This window comes from Triplophysa rosa, linkage group LG23 (genome assembly GCF_024868665.1).
Source record: "Triplophysa rosa linkage group LG23, Trosa_1v2, whole genome shotgun sequence".
In the NCBI taxonomy this organism is placed as follows: Eukaryota; Metazoa; Chordata; class Actinopteri; order Cypriniformes; family Nemacheilidae; genus Triplophysa; species Triplophysa rosa.
The window spans coordinates 4,835,145-4,857,499 of record NC_079912.1 but is presented as its reverse complement, the minus strand read 5'-3'; the positions used below and the strand labels follow the sequence as shown (position 1 = coordinate 4,857,499).

The 22,355-nt window shown below is 38.2% G+C and overlaps 1 protein-coding gene across 2 annotated transcripts; it reads right to left on the bottom strand.

The window, feature by feature from the left end:
• Positions 1 to 1,661: 1,661 nt before the first annotated feature.
• On the bottom strand, positions 1,662 to 21,045 carry LOC130546792 (zinc finger MYM-type protein 4-like). 2 transcript variants are annotated; one of them, XM_057322236.1, is made up of 5 exons: positions 19,848 to 21,045; positions 4,187 to 4,401; positions 3,892 to 4,086; positions 3,527 to 3,697; positions 1,662 to 3,342 (listed from the first exon to the last, which is right to left on the bottom strand). In XM_057322236.1, the coding sequence occupies exons 1-5, from the start codon at positions 20,894 to 20,896 to the stop codon at positions 3,323 to 3,325; spliced, it is 1,650 nt and encodes a 549-aa protein (XP_057178219.1). In that variant the 5' UTR covers positions 20,897 to 21,045; the 3' UTR covers positions 1,662 to 3,322. The 2 variants fall into 2 exon arrangements, with proteins under 2 accessions (XP_057178219.1, XP_057178220.1); XM_057322237.1 differs by having other exon boundaries at positions 3,892 to 4,083.
• Positions 21,046 to 22,355: the final 1,310 nt, after the last annotated feature.

Sequence of the window (22,355 nt, the reverse complement as noted above, 5' to 3'; positions counted from 1 at the left end):
TGCCATTCGCAACCACAACATGCGAATGGGAATACACTCACAATGAGTGCATAGCCCATCCACGATTTCACCATTTCTGGGTTTGATCAAAACCCAAGCACTCCAGACATCGCTCATGGCTGTCAGAGTGAGAAATAAAACTGCCACATCCAATATTTCGGGTGAAACGACATGTTAGAAAGCCATGCATCAAACTGTAGGAGATCAAAATGGAAATTGCTCTTGTGACTATACCTGCCGAAGTGCCCAGGGGAGGCTCAGCCACTGAAGGACAGGAATGAGGTGAACCACCTCTGATTGCAACATAGATCCAGCAGGGAAGACAAAGGTAGACAAATTCTTCTTAATAGAAGCAAAGGCATTGGGACAAGCATGTAAACACTTGACTCTGAAGAACAAATTTGAATGAACCATATCGGCTTCCTCATATACCCGGATATCCGGAGCGGAGTCAGCTATGCAAATATTTAATTGGCCTTTTCTAAAAAGAACAGAGACGATTGGGTTCCCAACAACAAACCCCTTTTGTTGTCATCGACTATCAAAATGGAAACAAAGTATTACCTTAAATTATTACTACTACTTGCTACAGGGTCATTCATCTCCTTTCTAAATTTCTTAGATCCAGAATATTCAGAAGAAACTCTCCACTTTTCCCCTGACTATCAATTTCCTGACTAAACTCCATGTGATCTTCAATTTCATTTCCTTCAGAGTCTGTCCACTCTGACCCTTTGTCAGCACAGTTATGCCTACTCGCCGTTGTTATAATTGATTTTCCACATTTCCCCATTTCATCCAGAGAGGTTCCTTCATTTTCCTTTGTCATCAATCTCCGTCCTTTAACAAAATCTTTTAATAGTTTGAGATTCCTTCCACAAGCTCAGGAACAAGCTTCCTGGTGTGCTGACATTTCATTCTATCTGTCAGATTGTCCTACCAGGCAGGCACACATCAATATTGCATCATTTCTTTGAGTTGTTAAATCATCCTACATATTTATTTAATACTGATAGGACATTTTGCACTACAGTAGGAAAATCTGACAAGGTAGGAGGATTCGACAGAACCCCAGATCGTGTCAAGCGACTCGTCTTCCTTTCCGCCATGTTTCTTGCAAGTTGGTTTTATTTGTTTTCGCACTATTAGTAGTACAGTGTGTGTATGTGTCATTTAATCCATCCAGGTAGGTCTATATCATTATGGCAGTTTTTAGGTGGTGTAAACACACACTAACCCACATACACTGCAACCTGTGTTTGAAGCTTCCCATGTGACGACACTTCCAGTACATGTATTGTCACGTGAATAAAACGTTGGTGGGAGGCTAAGGTTGTTGCGTGCTCCAGTGACTAGACATAAAACTGCTGCAACACGTATGGGTTTAAAAACAACAACGACAAACAAATAATAAAATATACCCATTTGCTCTTTTTTTTTCACTATTTAACAAATGTATCCCCTTTATTCGATCTCAAAATGTTTACTAGTTCAAAGATGTCATAAATTTACTTGGATATTTGAAAGATATTCATGAGTGACATTCCCTGAGTAAGAACAGTTGTATAGACAAACAGATGTTTGGGTGTTTAACAAAAACTGTATGCAGTAGACTTTGATAAACAAACTTTGGTAAAAATGCAGTGAAAAACACAAGTAGCTCCTATTTTTTTTATTTATTCTGTACTTCAGTTGGGAAATACATCACAATACTGTAGTGTATTGGACACTAAAAGGTGTATGATCCTAACAGAGAGTAACATCAGACAAATAGCCACTGAGCTAAAACATCTGCTAAAAAAAAAAGGAAAGAACAGCACACACTAACAGTAAATGTGAAAAATAAAAAACACCTATACGTACCAAAACAATATGCATATTCAGTTACATTTCTGGGAAGACTATTGATTATTTCACAAATAAAACTGTTAATTTTGCAGTTAAATTGAACTGAAACCGATAACTGAACATGAACTATAAGACACATCACAAAAATATCTGTATCTAACAAAACAATGATTCCATGCATCCTTGGTAGTGATAAAAAAAAATACATGTCAGAAATGATGTCCAAGCAATCTCAGCATATACTGTACGGCCAAGATTTGCTTCATCAGAATTTTGTTACACAGCTATACAGACCAATCTGTATACTTCTTACTTATTTTTATAAAAAGTATGCACAGTAGATTATTTTCTAACACACGTGGAAGTAAACATGGACATACATAGAAACGCCATTAAGGGCTTTTTCATGTTGAGAGCACCACCATATTGGACAGGCAAACACCACTCAGAACACAAGTAAAAGTTTACATTTCTTAAAGGGGTCATATGGCCTGAATACGTATTTTTCTGTGTCTTTGGTGTTTTATAAGTTGCCCATGCAAGTATTAGACACGTAAAATTGCAAAAATTAAAGTGTCGGAACAAAAGATGCATTCTATCTAAAAGCGAATGCTCCCCTAGACCTGCCTGAAACGCCTCTTGTAACCACACCCCCACAAATCTACGTTAGTTCATGGTATGATTTGACTGAGACCGCCCAAATGTATACGCAAGTAAGATGGGCGTACCAGTCAGCACAATTGCTTTAGAACCGGATGTTCCAAATATGGTAAGAGGCGTTACATTTCCGTCACACGCTTGCAGTATTCGACTAATCACTACGCACTGGTTAACTGGCCAATCATAGCACACCTCGCTTTTCAGAGCAATGAGCTTTGTAAAAGATCCACACGTTTCAGAGAGGCGGGGCAAAGAGGAGATACAAACATGCCCGGTGTGGAGAAAATACAGCGTTTTTGAACCTTAAATCGTATATACACATTAAAGCTTAAACAAACGATAATATTCATTTCAGCCGTGTCATATGACTCCTTTAACTGATGTTTGACTAGAATGACTTTTAACAAAGATACATTTTCTGATACAAAAATATGGAGATCATTTGTACCCATAAACCATTAAAATTGTTTTTAATGTTTTTAACAACATTAAAAACGTTGTTCTGTCCATCCAAAAAACTACAGCTGACCAACATTTCCTCACAGACTCACTAGAGGAACACTCTCTCTCTTCGGCTGTTAGATGCAATTCTGTGATGAGGGCCTGGTTGACGATGGTGTTCTGCATAATGCTGTTCGTGGTGCAAACAATTCAGCCATCAACGAGGAACAACCAGGAACGTTGTCCCAACTAAGATTCTTCATGGTATAGCCTACTCTTTAGCCCTGGGCACAAGGGGGCTCACTCATAAAAGTTTGGCCTGGAATTGGGCAGAAACTCCACTCAGGTTCTTCTTGTTGGAGGCTGAAAGTACTTACTCATACTGCACATAACCTGTTCAGAAAACATAGAAAATGGCTTAAAGTCAATATGTTTGGTGTTAGATACATTTGCTATTACAATGTGCTAAAAAAACCTCATCTAATCTCAACATTTCAACCAAATCTAATGTTTATTTAACCAGATATAAATCACACTAGTAAATTCCGTAATTGTAAAAGTGCTGTATGTTGTTTACCTCTCTTCAGTTTCTTCTTGTTGTCTCTTTTTTTCTTGATGTTGCTCAACTCCTCAGATGAATCACTGGTCTCAGACCCATCGGTAAAGCTCTCATCACTGTCACATGGGTTAGACATGCTTTTCTGCCGTCTCTTATGTGACCTGGGCCGTGAAAACACTGAAGTGCTCGCTGTAGGAAATTTACATAAAGGTAAACAAGATCAATGAGCAACTATCAATGCAGGAAGAAATAGTACAAAGCCATATTAACAAGGTTGCAAAACAACAAAAGCGTATGGCACGTTAAGCCACCCACATCTATTCTGATACAGTTATCACTCATGAGAAAGGTGTTTGTTTGAATCATTTAGCTTTTCACCGCACCTTCTGGTACTTGAACCACACGAGCGCTGGTGAGGTTCTCGATCTGTGTGCGGAGGAACTTGCGATCCTCCTGTAGGTCCTGCACTTGTTTCTCCAGTGCTTCAATCTTCTGCTGTTTGCTCTCCACAAGACACTGAAGTTTGGTGATGGTCAGCATCACACTGGGGGGTAAACCCTCCATCGGGGTCGTTGCTGCTGAGGAAGAGAGCTGGTGGTCATGTCTTGACTATACGTAAAAAACACATATCTCAATGTGGAGATGCTAATGATGCTCAGTGAATGAATAATGACGTACTGGAGATGGCATTGCTTGTGTTGTCCTGCTCAGCATCAACGGCGGCCTCCGAGTTTATATTTTCCCACTCAATTATTTCATTTTCTGGTTCTTTTTTTAACCAGCCGTGGCTGCTCACGAGACTCTCCTGTGTCACAGAGCTGGAGTCAATCTCACTGCTGGCTGAATATGGAGCAGATTCCTGCTGCAACTGAGGGTTCGTCTCAATATGGCCACTGTAGGTGAACAATACCAAACAACACACGTTAAAATTGCTCTTGAATGTGTAGATTACATGTTGACATTTGCAGAGGTGGACGAAGTACACAACTTCCTTACTTGAGTGAAAGTACAGATACTACTGGTCAAATATTACTCCACTACAAGTAAAAGTTGTAAAGACAGATTCTTACTTGAGTAAAAGTACAGAAGTACGTGCTTTTAAAAGTACTCAAGTATTAAAAGTAAATATCCTTTATGTCAGTTGTGCATTGTTTTATTGTCGTATACCTTATGCCTCTGAAGCAACCTACTGAATACACTGAGTAGCTCACAGTATCAGTTGTATTAAAGGAGTAGTTCACTTCACAATTTGCCCCCATTGACTTTCCATAGTCATTTTTATTCCTACTATGGAAAGTCAATGGGGGCAAATTTTGCAGTGAGCAACTCCTTTAAGAGCTTTATATGTTTAACACAAATATGTTTAGTTTAGATATAATCCTGTATGATCATTTAGCCTAATTATCCTAATTAGCCACCTAGGCCTATATGTATTTATGAGCAGTGTTCTTTTATTTTGTATATTCCCTTTACCAGTTTTAGCAGCAATTTACCAGTAAGTAGTAAGGTTCTTGTAAATAGTTAAGTGTAGAAGCCATGTGTTTGTTGGATTTATCACCATTTGTATTACCATAATTTAACTACAAACATAAACTATAGCTAGTATAATGAAACTATGGTATTTTTAGTTGCTGTGGTTTTACTAAAGAATTCGAATGAGATTTTTTAATTAAATTCCTCTTTGTAGTGTGTTTGGGGTTTTATTCCAATAGGATTTACCATCCCACCAATAGAATCCATCACATACAAGTAGACAACAAGTATCCATAGTACAATTCCGATTATAACCATTAAATCCATTACATTTTCTGTTGTATTTTGTATTATAGTTTTTATTTCAACAGGAATACTTCAACTATAGTTACTTCAGTAAAAACTTCATTCATTTTCCAAAGCGCTTTAAATGATATAGCAGCAGATCATAAGTTAACACGCACGTGTAGCTCAAGGTGTATGTGATGCTTATTTACCGTTTAGCCGTTATGCCGATCATTTTCATGACAATATTTCTACGATCTTTGACTGATCGGATGATTACACCACACGGATGATTACACCACACTTTAACATGTGCCTTTTTCGTCTATTATTGTTCTATTTGTCTTTTTAGAGCGCTATCAATGGTGTAGCAGCGCCTACGTTTACATTAGTTTAGCGGGGAAGATCCCAGAGTTGCCAGATTTGCGTTAAAAAAATCTGCCAAATGGCCATTCAAAGCTTTCCGGAAAACGAGCTTAGAAAAACTGAAATACTTTGCAACAGTAAAAGGTCCTGGCAGATCGCAAGCCAGATAAATTGAGCACACAGGAAACCCCGCTGCATAGAAACCATTTTCTACTTTTGGACCTTTTTATAAATGTAGTGGAGTAAAAAGTATGATATTTGTCTTTCAAATGTAGTGAAGTTAAAGTACAAGTACTCAGAAGAATTAATACTCAAGTAAAGTACAGATATTCAAAAAGTGTACTTAAGTACAGTACTCGGGTAAATTTACTTCGTTACTGTCCACCTCTGGACATTTGCTTAGTGATGTTTATTCATTAGACAAGTAAGAGTGAAAGAGATGTTACAATGTTAGGAATATTTGAAGAGTTTGGTTCCAAAATGTTTTTTGTTATGTCATCATGTGTTTAGTTTTGAGTTATCTCATTTTGGAACCAAACTCTTCATTTGATTTAACCAAGGTCACGATTTTTACTAAATAATACATCTTATTGTATCAGAACATGACACAGTCACGTGGAATTGTTTTATATTACTCTTGCATCATTTTTTATTAAAGTCCCCATTAACCGGAAGTTGTGATCGTTTTTACTTCCGTATTTTGAAGCATTTCCGAGTGAAATGGAATTTTGAATGAGAAAAATAGTGGGCGTGGCTTTCGTCTTTCTCCGCGATTTGGTTGGATGTATGAAAAGAGCCATTGCATTTTGAAATGGAACTGGCAGCTGACCACTGATCTATATAAATGACTGGATTGCGCATAGAATGCTAAACCAACGGCAGGAGGTGAAGCCACCGGAAGCTATCATACCGCCATCTTGGTATGCCCAACTGACATGACTGTTGTAAAGGACATGTGTAAATGTTTAGAAATAAAGCTTCATGACTTAAAGAGCATATACAGCCTGTATTTATCTGTATTTAGATTTCAGAATAAGCACATTTGTCATATGTTGAGGTGTCTCAAGTCTAGGGCTGAAACGATTCCTCGAGTTACTTGAGTAATTCGAATACAAAAAATCATTGAGGCAAGCTTTGTTTAATCCATTTAACTACAGTACACACGGAGCACTGCGTTTCCCCACGGACCGTTATTACTAACGCACAGCCCGCTAAACTCTATTCATGTTACAGGGCTCTCAAGTATCACGCATTCACCGTGAGACACACGCATTTTAGACAGTTCACACGCTCACACGTATTTCTCATGCTGATAAATAAGTGATAGTTTATTGAAATGGTGAACTGCTATTTTACTTAGTTTTAGTCTATTTTGCGAGTGAAACTTGTTTTCCGGCTGCATTGAGTCCATAAAACTAGATACGGACTAGTGGATGCCGAATCCTGTTATTTACACATGTCATCTAGCTGTTCTGCATGTCTGCACAGTTTAACGTGCTACACGCGTGATGCTCATGAATTTGTCTGCGTCTGCGCTTTATGAGGACATGAACACATGAACTTCATCTCCAGAGTTGCTCTGAGAGTTTATTTCACGAACATTTTATTGCTGAGTGAAGAAACAAACATAATAAAAAATAAGCGTCTTCCGACAACCTGCCAAAATAAAAGTCCAGTTAACTCAGTATTTTATGTGGACAAACATATTACCATTTAATAGTAAAAAAAGAAAAGAAACTAAAACTAATTTAGATAAACTAAATGCATCATGCATAAGCTGAAGTTAGTTGTTTACCTTTGAAATTATTCTTTCTATTTTTATTCATGTTTCTTATTTATACATTTGTATTATATTGCATTTTGAATGTAATATGGCAATGGAATGTACTAAATGGGTTAACTTACCTCAGATATTAATGTATGTACTTTAAGCAATAAAATTTTTATTTTTTCTAAAAAGGAAACAAATTAGTTGTTCATTTTAAGAGACCTGTCTTATTTTCTCTTGTATATTTATTTATTTAGTATTGCTCTTTAATAAAGAAAAAGTATTTATTATCCGAATACCCGATTAATCGATGGAAAAATCAGTAGAATACTTGATTACTAAAATAATCGATAGCTGCAGCCCTACTCGAGTCGTTAGTCTGCTGATCTGATATGTACGCTACTGTAATGAAAATGAACGTAACTCACTCTATATCTAATAAGATGGGAAACTTCCCGACTTTAAATTAAATAATGAACCATTTACATGCTTATGACATTTGCGTTGTAAGAATGTACTGTGAGACTTTAAATATAAGTTACTGTTGTATCATTAATGTGTGATAACTCCCTATTAATTTAAAATAAAGTTTGGGCATACCAACATGGCGGCGTGGTAGCTTCAGTGTAATGATGTCATGAGCAATCCAGTCATTTATATAGATCAGTGCAGCAGACTGGCAGTTAAAGGGGAGGAGTTAATGGATGCTCCGCCCAAGCCGTCTAACATAAGTCATCTAAGATGGATAGTCAATACAGAACGGAAGTGCATTTTCAGATTTTAACTAAAGATTATGAGGGCACACGATTTTTAAAAAGAGAATGACCCACATTGATAAACTATTTACAATAAACGCTGCAATATTTCATGAAAAAAAGGTACTGTAATTTTTTATTTCACTGGGACTTTAAGTTTGAAGTGATGTCAATGTCAGCATGTGATTTTTAAAACATCTCACAATAACTGCCATCTGATATTGTAAATTATACATTGCTGTTATTAGCTGCGTCTGCGAAAAATGCAAAATAAAGCAGGGCTCGACAACAAGGACGCATTTTTCAAGAGGACGCAAAAGAGAACTCGATTCGGTTCTCACGACTGTTTGAGATATGCTGCATCTTAGACAATGCACAAAAAACTGAATTAAGTTCTCTTTCATGTCTTCTTTTTTTGTTGGTTTGTTTCCTGTTTCCTGCATCGCTGCCGGCAGCTTGTTTGTATCAGTGCGCTTACCACTTTGCTCTAATATTAGTGTATTTTATTATCGTTAATTATTATTGTCGTTGCTAACTTATCCTGATATCTCAATAACCCTGTTCCTGTTATTTACTTGGAAGAGTCTAAACCAAAAGTGATAGTTAACTTAACGCCGTTAGCATAGCAATAGCGTGTTAGCTTGCTTGCTGTTCACACTGTGGAATATCATCTTGCCTCTGGTTTGTCTTGTGTGCTAACTATTTCTCTTTTTAAGTGAGTATACTACGATCCATCGAGCAACCTTGGTAAGTTGGAATTGCACTTCAAATCCGGTGAGTTATGGCTTCTATTCCTATTATTGTTACTTGCACCTCATGTCATATGTTTAGCTTAGCCTTCTCTGTCAGCTGCGAGGGCTTTATATGCGATAAATGCAGGGAAATAGTTAGGCTGACAGAGAAGATCTTAGAATTAGAGTCTCGCATCCAATCTTTATCTGAGGATAGTAAGAGTTTAACGACCATAGAAAACACTTTGGATGCGAGCAACATTAGCGCACACAGCTCGGTTCCGGTTGAAAATCCTCCGCAGCTGGGAAACTTCGTGACTGTGAGACGGCGTAGTCGCAGGACAAAACATCACTCGACCGTTCCGATTACAGTCTCGAACAGGTTTGCCCCGCTCAGTGACGCACCGACTGAGAAACCTGCTGAAAGTGCCCTAGTTATCGGTGATTCTATTGTTCGGAACGTTAACATAGAGGCACCAGCCACCATAGTCCAATGTTTACCGGGAGCCAGAGCGCCTGACATCAAGTCAAATTTAAATGTGCTGGCTAAGGCTAATCGTAAATTCAGTAAGATTGTCATTCACGTCGGCACAAATGATGTTCGACTCCGTCAATCGGAGATCACAAAAGATAACATTAAAGAGGTGTGTGAGCTCGCAAGCATGATGTCAGACACTGTAATATTCTCTGGCCCCCTCAATGCTTATCGTGGTGATGAGATTTATAGCAGATTATCATCACTAAATGGCTGGTTGTCTGAGTGGTGCCTGCAGAATGATATAGTTTTTATAAATAACTGGAAGAGTTTTGAGGGCAGACCTGACCTGTTGAAACGAGATGGTCTCCATCCCTCCTGGGCTGGGACTTCCATCCTGTCTAGAAATATGGCAAAAAGTCTTAATGCTAATGCTAAAACTTGACTCGCTGGGGCCCAGGTCAGGGAGCAGACAGTATGGCTTAACCAACTGTCTGCTTGCCGTCTCACGTCGCAGAATACACAAAATGTACAACATGTAGTAATCCGTTCTCCCAAACATCACAAAATAGAGACTGTGTCTGTCCCCCGGATTAGCAAACATAAAATAATGCGTAAACCTCTTGAAAGTAATTTAATAAACGTTAAACAAACTAAACATGAACAAAATACAGATAATCAACTGTTACGACTCGGATTGCTAAATATTAGATCTCTCTCTAATAAAGCACTTTTTGTTAACGATATGATAACAGATCATAAAATAGACATGCTCTGTTTGACAGAAACATGGCTAAAACCAGATGATTATATTGCTTTAAATGAATCTGTCCCCCAAGATTATTATTATAAACACGAGCCTCGTCTAAAAGGCAGAGGGGGAGGTGTCGCAGCACTTTACAATAACTCTCTTAGCATTTCCCAGAAGTCGAACTCTAAATATAATTCTTTTGAAGTCATGGTTCTTCATGTTTCAACACCTAATACTAAAGATAAAACACTTTTTAAATTGATTCTAGCTATTGTATATAGGCCTCCAGGGCACCACACAGATTTTATTAAAGAATTTGGTGGGTTCTTATCAGAACTAGTACTGGCCGCAGATAGACTCCTTGTCGTTGGTGACTTTAACATCCACGTAGATAACGTTACAGATGCCTTAGGAATGGCTTTCAAAGACACTCTTAACTCCATGGGCATTAGTCAACATGTGTCAGGACCCACTCACCTTCGTAATCATACTTTAGATTTAATACTGTCTTACGGTATAAATGTGGACGACGTTAAAATCCTTCAGCAGAGTGAAGACATTTCGGATCATTATCTGGTATTATGTTTGCTTCACTGGCCTACGGCTGCAAATAAAACTCATTGTTACAAATATGGTAGAACAATAACTTCAACTACCAAAGATGCGTTTCTCGATAATCTGCCCGAATTGTCTCAAATCATGAGAAATAACGTTGAAGATCTTGACATTACCACTGAAAATTTTAATTCCACCTTCTCGGTAACGCTAGACAAAGTTGCTCCACTACGTTTAAAGAAGATTAAAAATGGCAGCCCCACACCGTGGTATAATGAACACACTCAGGCTCTAAAGAAAGCGGCCCGAAAAATGGAGCGCAACTTTAAGAAAACTAAATTAGAGGTATTTCGTACAGCATGGAAGGATAGTATTCGAAAATACAGGAAAGCCCTAATAACTTCTAGATCCGCCTACTTTTCATCACTAATAGAAGAAAACCAGCACAATCCTAGGTTTTTATTTAACACGGTGGCTAAATTAACAAAAAATAAATCGTCAGTGACTTCTGATCCTGTATATCAGCATAGCAGTGATGAATTTATGAACTACTTCACATATAAAATCCAAGATATTAGAGAAAAAATTATAACAATGCAATCAGAAGTGAAACCCGCTGAACAAACTAACTACAGCGCCCTTAAGGAGAAAATGCAATTATTTTATACCGTAGATCAAGATGAGCTGTCTAAAATTATTAGATCATCTAAATCAACAACATGCATACTAGACCCTATACCTACAAATCTACTGAAAGAGATGCTCCCAGAAATTATAGATCCTCTTCTTGGTATTATTAACTCATCTCTGACATTAGGACATGTGCCTAAAGCATATAAGGTGGCTGTTATAAGGCCCCTTGTCAAAAAACCCCAACTCGACCCTAGAGAACTAAGGAACTACAGGCCTATATCGAATCTACCTTTCATATCTAAAGTTCTGGAAAAAGTAGTTTCAACTCAATTATGCTCCTTCCTCCAAAGGAATGACATCAATGAAGAATTCCAGTCTGGATTTAGAGCATGTCACAGTACAGAGACTGCTTTGATCAGAGTTACAAATGATCTGCTATTGGCGTCTGACCGAGGTTGTATCTCGTTATTGGTGCTGCTAGACCTTAGTGCTGCATTCGATACCATTGACCACAGCACACTCCTACATAGACTCGAAAATTATGTCGGCATTAAGGGAATAGCTTTGAAATGGTTTAAATCTTATTTATCCGACCGTTTTCAATTTGTAGCAATAAACAATGAGGTGTCACGCAAATCGCAAGTCCAGTACGGTGTACCACAGGGCTCAGTCTTAGGGCCTCTGCTCTTCGCATTATACATGCTACCTCTAGGAGATATAATAAAGCGACACGGAGTTAGCTTTCACTGTTATGCTGATGATACTCAACTTTATATTTCCTCGAAGCCTCATGAAACACAGCAGTTCCATCGAATAATGGAATGCATAGTCGATATAAAAAACTGGATGAGTAACAACTTTTTATTACTGAACTCGGACAAAACGGAAGTGTTACTTATTGGACCGAAAACTGCTATAAGTAACAACCAAGAATACTGTTTAACTATTGACGGATGTTCCATAAAACCCTCGTCGTCAGCAAAGAATCTTGGCGTTCTATTCGATAGTAATCTGTCATTTGAGAGCCACGTCGCCAACACCTGTAAAATTGCGTTTTTCCATCTTAAGAATATATCTAAACTACGTCATATGCTGTCAATCTCAGATGCAGAGAAGTTAATTCATGCATTCATGACATCAAGACTAGATTACTGTAATGCACTGTTAGGTGGTTGCCCTGCAGGCTTATTACAAAAACTCCAATTGGTCCAAAACGCGGCAGCTCGAGTTCTTACACGTACAAAAAAGTATGAACATATTAGCCCGGTTCTGTCAACCTTGCACTGGTTACCTATAAAGCATCGCGTTAACTTTAAAATCTTGCTTATTACCTATAAAGCCTTACATGGTTTAGCTCCTCAGTACTTGAATGAACTCCTTTTGTATTACAGTCCTTCACGTGCATTACGCTCTCAGGCGTCCTGTCAGTTGGTAATACCTAGAATTTCAAAATCAAGTGCAGGTGGTAGATCCTTTTCCTATCTAGCGCCTAAACTTTGGAATAGTCTTCCCTGCACTGTCCGGGAGGCAGACACACTCTGTCAGTTTAAATCTAGACTAAAGACGCATCTTTTTAATCTTGCATACACTACTCTTCCATAATATAAATCTTCAGAGGGTTTAGGCTGCATTAGTTAGATCAACCGGAACCAAAAACACAACTGATGTACTTGTTGCATCAAAGAGTACAGAACAGTACTCTACTCTCAGCCAGTCTTGTCTCATTGTTCCAAGGTTACCACAGCGAGCAGGATGCAGTTCATGGCCTGACCTGATGGTAGAGCGGAGAATGGGAAGTGGGGACCTGACAAGAGCTGAGATGATAGAGCTGGATAAAGAAGGACGCGGTCTCTTGACATGTCTTCACCACAAAATTTCAAATGCTATTAGATTATTAATGATAATCTTAAACTATAATTTATTTTATTATTAAGTTTATTTATTTTATTTAGCCTTGTTGTGCAAGTTCTCTGGAGCTTGTGCAGAGGCAGCAGCTTTTGCCAGAGGGGAACTGGAATCCCCTGGTTGGGCCTGGGTTCTCCTGAGGTTTTTTTTCTCGATTAGAGTTTTGGGTTCCTCGCCACCGTTTGCATACTGTTTTTGCACTATCTGCCTGACCGGGGGGGCTGCTTTAGAATCTTAAAGTTTTACTTAATTAATATTGCATATAGGAATTTATTATCTGTTATATTTGACCTGTGCTTCTCTCTCCTTTATCCTAAATGTGTGCTCTCACTGAGCGTGTGTGTGTGTGCGTACTTGTCTGTGTACGTACGTGTGTGTGTGTGTGTGTCTCTGTGTCTGTGTGTGTTGGTGTGTGTGCGTGTTGTGTGTGTGGAGTGTTTTGTGTGTGGGTGTGTCTGTCTTCTGTGTTTTCAACCTTTTCTTGTTTTTGCAGGTACAACTTTGATTGTTTTGCTTGTAGTCAATGTGTCTCATATGTGCAGCTGCTTTGTAACAATGAAAATTGTAAAAGCGCTATATAAATAAAGTTGAGTTGAGTTGAGAGTTGAGTTCTTTTTCTTAAAAATACGCACACAAAATTATGCAAAAATGCCCATATTAGCAAGTGTCGTTGTAAAGGTAATTCACTATGTCTTTAGTGAACGTAAACAGTTGTGTAAATTAGATCCATGCATCTCTTAAAGGAGCAGCAGCATAATAAACATCTCGTTCAAACAACAAAGACAGTAAACACCCACTGCTCCTGACTGATTAAATTTTAACTTTAGTAAGATTTAATCTATATTTTATTTATACAGTGATAACTATAAAGTGTTATTTTACATTTGATTTTTTAATTTCTGTACCTGATAACTACTGACCAACCTCAACACCTGAAAGCACTGTTTATTTCATGATTTGGGTCATGAAATATATTTCAAATCAGATATATTTATTTCATGATATATTTGCTTTAGGGTTGTTCCGATTGACGATACTATCGTGTATCGACGATAGGTGACTCCTTAGACGATAGTTGGCTGTTTGCCAAAATATGTTTGCAAATTAATATTACAAACGCGCATTGTGCATTTCTTCGTGCAAGAGAGCTTGCAATGCACACGGCTTAGGCTTTTCCTAACGCCAGAGAGAGTTTATAATGTACGGGCTTTGAGTTTTCCCCGCACGAGATAACTTGTAATGCACGCAAGCTCTGGCTTTTCCTCGCTACAGAAAGTTTATAATGTGCGGGGTTTGAGTTTTCCGCACACAAGATAGCTTGTAATGCGCGCGGCTGGAGTTGCTCCCGTTTGGCAATCAAGTAGTAACAGCGTCACAACATCAATGACGCATTTGGATTAATGATATTGACTTACAGCAATAGTTTACTTTCTATCGTTTAAAAGGTTGTGGTGGGGATGTAACAATGTTGCCAACTGCACTGAACTTACACTCTGATAGAATGCTTATTGCAGTCACACATGAGCATTTTCTAGCCACGTAAGATTCTGTTTTTGTCCACAAATCCAGCTTGTCATAGATAAATGCGTAAATTACCCCGCCCCTCGATCCTATTCTGTATTGGCAATCCACAGGCTGGCGTTATTTTAATGACAAATGTCGCGAGCGCATTATTACAAGGCGAGAGCGCATTCTTATAATACGAGCGCGCGAATCTCTCCGCTCGCACGCCGATTTCCTTTGCTCATGCACAAAACTGGACGCGCGCTTTCAATTATACACTGCTCTCTTATGAATTTTCTCTCCTCTCGCTCAGTGAGCGTGTGCGCACTCAAAATGCGTGCCGTGCATCCACGAAACCTTTGGTACTCTTGCTCTCGAGAGGTCCTCCTGTGTTTTCTGGGATTATAGGCTGTCAAAAGTAGTCAACCAATCAGGGATAGGCTTCCACGGCGGGCCAATGAAAACGCGACCTCTTACATGGCATCTTATTGGTTGAAAGTGACTCGACATATTCAGCGAAGCAAGATGGATCCACCACACTGAAAAAAGGGTTTCATTCAACCATTTAAAACATTTTAGGGTAAGGATTCACATCTACATTTTATCAGTTAAGACAATGAAAAATAATAAAGAAAAGTTATATATTTTTCATTGGCTCAAGTTATAAAATTTAGATGTGAATCCTTACCCTAAAATATTTTAATTGGTTGAATGAAACCCTTTTTGCAGTGCACGTTCTCAGGTAACAATATTAATATATTTGATGCAACATTATTAATCAAATGTATATTAGAAATGAACGGGGCATTAGGATGCTTTGTAGGCTACATAGAAACATCCTAGTCAGGTAGTTTAACTACCATGTTATTCAGACAAAACAGGCCAACACCCTCAAGTTCATGTGGTCCTCATGCATGTCGTACACTAAACATAGTATTGTCAAAATAGTACTAAATTGATTACCGAACAATTTAGATTGGTGTCTTAAGTTAGCTTTATTCTAAAATATTTACTACAAGTAATGGTACATATCAAAACAATAATAGCAGTGGAGTATGATCGTCCCAAGATGGCAGCGCAACAAGGATTCGTGGACGCACGGCAGAAAGAGAGAAAATTCATAAGAGAGCAGCGTATAATTGAAAGCGCGCATCCAGTTTTGTGCATGAGCAAAGCAAATCGGCGTGCGAGCAGAGAGATTCGCGCGCTCTTATGACAAGAATGCGCTCTCCCCTTGTAATAATGCGCTCGCGACATTTGTCATTAAAATAACGCCATACAAGCGGAAAAGAATCCTCGCGCAGGCGCATTTCTGCTCCGCGAGCAAAAACTCAGTCCACGAGCAGAGGCTTTGACGAGTGCATGCGCAATTCTCTCTATGCTCTCGCAACTGCTCAACACTTGCTCGCTCGTCGAATTGACTTCTGAGACTTTGGAGGCGGGACAATGGCAGACTTCTCCGATCCTTTGATTGGTCACTTTTAACATGCACTCACCTACAGTCTCCGACCTGTATCTTACCCATTGTACAGACGTCTTAATTTGGCATAACACGATACCTTTTTCCGTTTTTAAACTTGGGTTACAGTGTTATGTATGCCCTTGGCTTTGGATTTACATATTTGGCATCTTGCAAGGAAGTTAGAAATAAATAGTTTGGTATGTGTATTCATAATTGCTTTTGTATTGTTAATAATTTTCATGAAATTGTTATAAAATGAGAATTAATAAATGGCTACAACAGTATAACTCAAAGCACAAGTTATTATAAATTACAATATGATGTACTCTCTAAAATTTAATTTAAATAATTTATTTGTTTTGCTTTATTTGTTTTGAAAATATTAAAACAGGCTATGCCAGTAAACAGATATTAGATAACTCAAATTTAATGACTACAGGAGACATTTAATTATATTATTATAGTATGTTTTAAATAGGTCACACATGACATGTAAGTTTAACTGCTATATTATATAGCATAATTTTTGTTGACAGATGTAAGAAATCAAAATGTCACTTGTTAAAATACTAACACATAGCTAAGGCAAGGTAATACACTAATCATTCGGTAGTAAGACAGGTAATCTGTAGGTGATAGGGGTGTAACGGTTCAAATTACTCACGGTTCGGTCTGTGTCACGGTTTTAGGGTCACGGTTTCGGTTCGGTTCGATTTGTGCTATGTTCAGGGAAAAGGGACTACTGACAAATAAAAATAAGAACAAATAATGAAGCTACAAGTAACAGCACCAATAAAACAACAGAGCAAATCAGAAAATGAAATAAGATACTGTATATTTACCTTTTAAGGTAGAAATGGATTAAAGTAATCAAATAAAACATAACATTGCATATGTACAAATTAAATAAAGACGAATCATAATTGAAGTTACAGAAGCTATTGAGTCACAAGCAGTGAGTGATTTCCTTGACTTTTAACAGACAGCAGGAATATGCTGCTGTCGCTTTAAGAGGAATGAAACGGATCCAGTACACTGATACTGTACACATGCATTGTTTTTCGTCCGTTCACTTAAGACATAACCTACTATGTTTGTTAAGATACTCGACAAGAGGGGCATGTTGACCTACTTCGTGTGTGAATTTGTCCGTTTAAGCGCTTCAAAGACAACTCAATATTTGCGCCATCATGTCTGAGACTTGATGCGCGCTTCGGATCTTCTCACAGCACGCAAGCGAGTTTTCTTGTGCATCATCTTGCACTTAAATGTTTAAATTGGCAAGACTTGAATGAGTTTAGTTTAAACAGCAACATGTGCTGTTCAGGTCTCACCTGCACTCGCGCGCTCACAACACCCAGGTGATGAAAGCATAAATGACTGATCATATTACAGCATACGTCAATCCTATTGAAATTTGTCTACGTTATTTGATTTGTTGTAGGTATTAAATGTGTATCCATCGACAAACATACATTAGCTGAACTTTGTCAGTCTGTTTTATGCATTATAATTTTTAACGAACCATATTATAAATGCGTCGTCAGATTTAAGATGAGCCGCGGTCCAAGCGCGTTGGACCGTGTGCCGAACCGTTGGTGGACAACCGTGCGGTTCAATTATTTACCGAGAACCGTTACACTCCTAGTAGGTGACTGCATGTAGGTGAGTGCATGTTAAAAGTTACCAATCAAATGAGCGGAGACATCTGCCATTGTCCCGCCTCCAAAGTCTCAGAAGTCAACTCAATGAGCGAGCAAGTGTTGAGCAGTTGCGAGAGCATAAAGAGGATTCTTTTCCGCTTGCGGATACTGTTCTGCTCGCTCGCGGAGTTTAAATGCGCCCTCGCGGAGCAGCTTTCCGCGCGTGGTTATCATCATGCGCGTTTGCATCGCGTGTGCGCGCACGAATTCCATGCGCGTGAGTTTTGGGTCTATATAAACTCCATAAATAACACCATAGCTATAGAGAATATCGGCCAACACTAGCTTGCTTATTTACATTTTTGGATGCTATTGCACATACTTTTGTTGACCATAATACTTCATTTAGTATATATGGAATTTATTTATATTGGTCATTGGTTTAAATGTATTTGATATACTTAAAGGGATAGTTCACCCAAAAAAATACTCACTCTTTAGTTGTTCCAAACCTGTATAAATTTCTTTGTTTGGTTGAACAAAGAGATATTTGGACGAATGCTTGTAACTAGGCATGGGGCGGTATGAGACTTTGACGGTATGATAACCTTTCGCAAAAGTGACACGGTTTCACGGTATTGCAATTACAACAGTAAAATTTGTTATTTTCAAATGTCTGCGTATACAAACAACAACTTTTCAACTGGGCACAAATACATTTTATTTTTAACCAACATTCATAGAACATATATGTCAGGTAAAAATAAAGACTTAAAATTATATATTATTATACTCTTTCAAAAAAATTTTTTTGTCATAGCCCATATATTAGGCGTAAACATCAAATATTGCATTACATGACTTAATTGTGTATTTTTGTGTAAACACAGCTCATACCTTAGAAACGGTATCACAGAAAATTTTAGTAGTTTTGAAACTGACTCTTTCAAACCTCGGTATACCTTGAAACCGGTATTCGGCCCATGCCTACTTGTAACCAAACAGTTCTTGGTCATTGACTACCATATAGGAAATATGACAATGGTAGTCAAAAGTGCCCCAGAACTGTTTGCTGTCCTACATTCTTCGAAATAGGGCTGGGACGATATATCGTGCAATTCTTATGCTCAGTTTCTCAATGAATTACGGTTAAATGGCGCCACATCTGAAAGCCAGAGGGCGCTGAAACTCCAAATACGGGCAACAGAAGTAATACTATTTACACAGGAAATGCCAATGGGCATATTCTATCGCTGTTCTTCAAACCTTTTCAGGTATTTTGTTGATAATAAAGTATATTTATAATTATGATGTTTGACGTGTGTTGCTTTTTCAAATGCACGTTATAAACCACCCATACGCGAAATCTCGTAGTGATTTTTACAGCCTTTGGGTTTTCAGAATCGCCCTAGACATGTCTAATTAGTATGAATAGCGATCGTCCCAGCCCTAAAAATCTTCTTTTGTGTTCAAGAGAACATAGAAAATTATAAAGTAACTTTTCCTACTATGGTAGTCAATGCGGCCAAAAACTGTTTGGTTATTAAGAATGTTTTTATCTTTCTCTGTGTTCATCAGAACAAAGACAAATACAGGTTTGGCACAAATCGAAGGCGAGTAAATGATGACAGAATTTTTATTTTTGGGTGAACTATCCCTTTAAATAGGTCTGAAAAATGAAAACATTATCTTCTTAAATATTATCATTAATTTCATATTTTATAAATTTAATGAGAGTTCACCATAGTATAAAAAGCATGCACTGAAATCCTGAGGATTATTTACTGTCTGTTTATTCAAATGTATTTGATTTGCATCCTGCTTGCATATGTTGTGCCACATGTTATTTAGTTAACTTATTATCGGTGGCTCAAATTCGGTTATATTTTAAAGTATCAAAATTTGCCCCACCACCCCCTGCCCTGGGGAACGCACGAATTTACAACAACACCGTATTCAGTACAAAAAACACCGTGTTGTTTTGATTTCGTTTGCAATCGATGCATTATTTTCTGTTAGTTTAGGCAAACGTACCTGTGCACACACACAGTCATGATCTGTCTGGATTCAGTCAGTTTTTGAAGCGCAGTGAGCCTCAGACTGTGGTTAGTGTATGTGGTCTGCGTCCCGGCCTCTCTGCATATTTTGGGCAGCATTTGAGACAGATTATTAACTCCCAAAGGTAGAGCTGTATACCAGAACTCATCGTTGAACACATGCGTTCTTTTGGGCTGCAGGTAGAGCGCCTTTGCGTCCGGGGGGATTTTGCTTAAATATTTCTCCAAAGAGGCGACGGGACAGAGTGGGTTGCCAGGCTCTTCATACATAGCGGCCCCCTTCTTGTCCTTGTCCCGTTTAATTGGGTTCTTTGATTCACGAAACACATCCTGTAATACCATAGTGAAATATTTTAAACCATTTAGGTCACGTTTAAGTGTCATCGAGTCTGGCCGCAGGTGTCGATTGCCCTCTTTTCCCCGGAGTCCAAAATGTAACTGGATGTCAAACCAGACCTTATTTAATAAACCTCTGGGGTTGCCAGGGTCTAGTGCAGAAGAGTGTTTTAATATATCCAGGTCTTCGGGTGAGATCGTGGGATAGTGTATTTTTACATCTTGACCCGATCGTCGGATGTGTTTAACGATACCTTTGAAAACATTATTGGCGGGTCTGAATTCAGCGTCCTGCATCAAATTCCAGCCACGGTGAAGAGGAGGGTCGTTAAAAAAACGATTTAATGCAGCCCGAAGCACGACATAGCTGCTGATACCGTACAGTTCTCCTTTACTTGTCCGAATGGATCCATAAAATTCCCGCAGCACTTGGGCCAGGTCTGATTTTTCGATGGTTTTAAAGTCGATGTTGATTTGTTTCTCACGTATCCACGCTTTAAAACAGTTCACCGCCCACACTGTTTGTTTGACAGTACTCGATTCGTTTCGGCTGTTCTCCAGCTCGTCTAAATCTGCCGAAGAGATGTTTGCACACCTGGATATTTGCGCTGCTAAAGTGGGATCTCCTCCATCCATTTCTTCTCCCTCCTCATCTGACGAGCTGTCACACTTCAGGTCAAACATATTCATGAAGATATCCGAGTTTATTTTCTTCCGTATCACGGAGTTTTCCCGAGGTCTATGTCCTCAAAAAGCCAGCGCTTTGTTATATATTTTCAGAGAGATAATCCCCGTACAGCCAGGTGTATTTACAACGCCGACTGGAGTTCTTCTTTTCGTTTTTTATGGCTGGTGGCAATTTACGTTTGAGGTGCATATCCGCCACCTGCTGTACTGGAGTGTTGGCAAGAGATTAATTTTCCCCAAGAAAAGAATAAATTATTTTCATTAATCCTAATAGTCTGTTTTAAAAAAAACGAAATAAAGTCTTAAATATTATTTTAAATCATTACATTTAAAACAAATTCTTAAAGTCCCAGTGCAGGAGCATGTTTTTACTCTCTCACGATGCAAGTTCGTATCTGCCTTTTGCCAAACTTGCTCTTCTAAATTTTCCCATCACATTTGAGATCATACAGTCATTTATTTTCAACAAAAGGGTATTTTTTTTTAAAATGGCGAACAAGTGTTTAATAATAGTCTAGTGTAGCCTATATGGTAAGGTTAGGGATAGGGAAGTATTTATTGTCCCAATTAGTTGGCATCCATTTATTTATTTTATGAAATATAATAATTTAAACTCTATTATTATTGCATAATGTACAGCAATACGTTTACCTTGCTGTGTAGAAACGGAATGAGTTTAATTTATATGGGCTCTGAATGAGTGAGGTGGAATGGATTTGAGGAAGCAGCAGTGTGGATTTAGCTGTAGCTAAAACGCGGAATGGAGTTTTATTTATTAGGTGTTCCTGAAGTGGAATGGATTTGACTGACGACGCTGTGAAAAGTTAACGACATATGCGCTAATCACCCTGGTGTTTCACGAATGTTATATATCAATTTGTCAAATTGCTTCCATTTGTTTTTAAACTATATTTGTGTTGTGTTTTATGATATTTGAGGATGCTGCAGTATAGCAGCAGCATAAGGGTCAGGGAATTAATAAAAATATGTGAGACCTTCATGTCGAGGTACAGTAAGATTGTATGACATCAGATTGTATGTAGCGAGTCTGCCATACATTGGGTTTAGTTGAATCCCATTGTCTGAAATCATATTAAAACACCATACTGCATAAACAACATTAAAAACTTGATTTTCACCACAGGAGGACATTTAAGGCATTCACACCATGTTTCTTGAACTCTTGTAATATTTTTCTTTGTGATTCATACCTGGAACTATTACAGATTACATGTTCTACAGTTTGTTCTTCCATGTCACAATCTCACACCTGATGGATGCTTCTTCAATAGATGCATTGTTTTATTTAATTTGGTATGATCTCCCGTCCTTGGAATCCACATAGACATGACTTCTGTATGTGATGTAGCCTGAACAGTGTTTCAAAATTTCATAAATGATATCAGGTCTGTTTTTGATGACATAGATTGCAAAGAAATCAGTGCTGATCAGCTATCTTACA

What these genes read in the sequence shown, in the direction of transcription:
- LOC130546792 (XM_057322236.1), bottom strand. Translation starts at nt 20,896, where the DNA reads ATGAATATGTTTGACCTGAAGTGTGACAGCTCGTCAGATGAGGAGGGA. An exon ending in TGTGGTTCAAGTACCAGAAG is followed by an intron (nt 3,698 to 3,891) that starts GTGCGGTGAAAA and finishes AATTTCCTACAG; the next exon opens with CGAGCACTTCAGTGTTTTCA. An exon ending in CAAGAAGAAACTGAAGAGAG is followed by an intron (nt 3,343 to 3,526) that starts GTAAACAACATA and finishes TTTTCTGAACAG; the next exon opens with GTTATGTGCAGTATGAGTAA.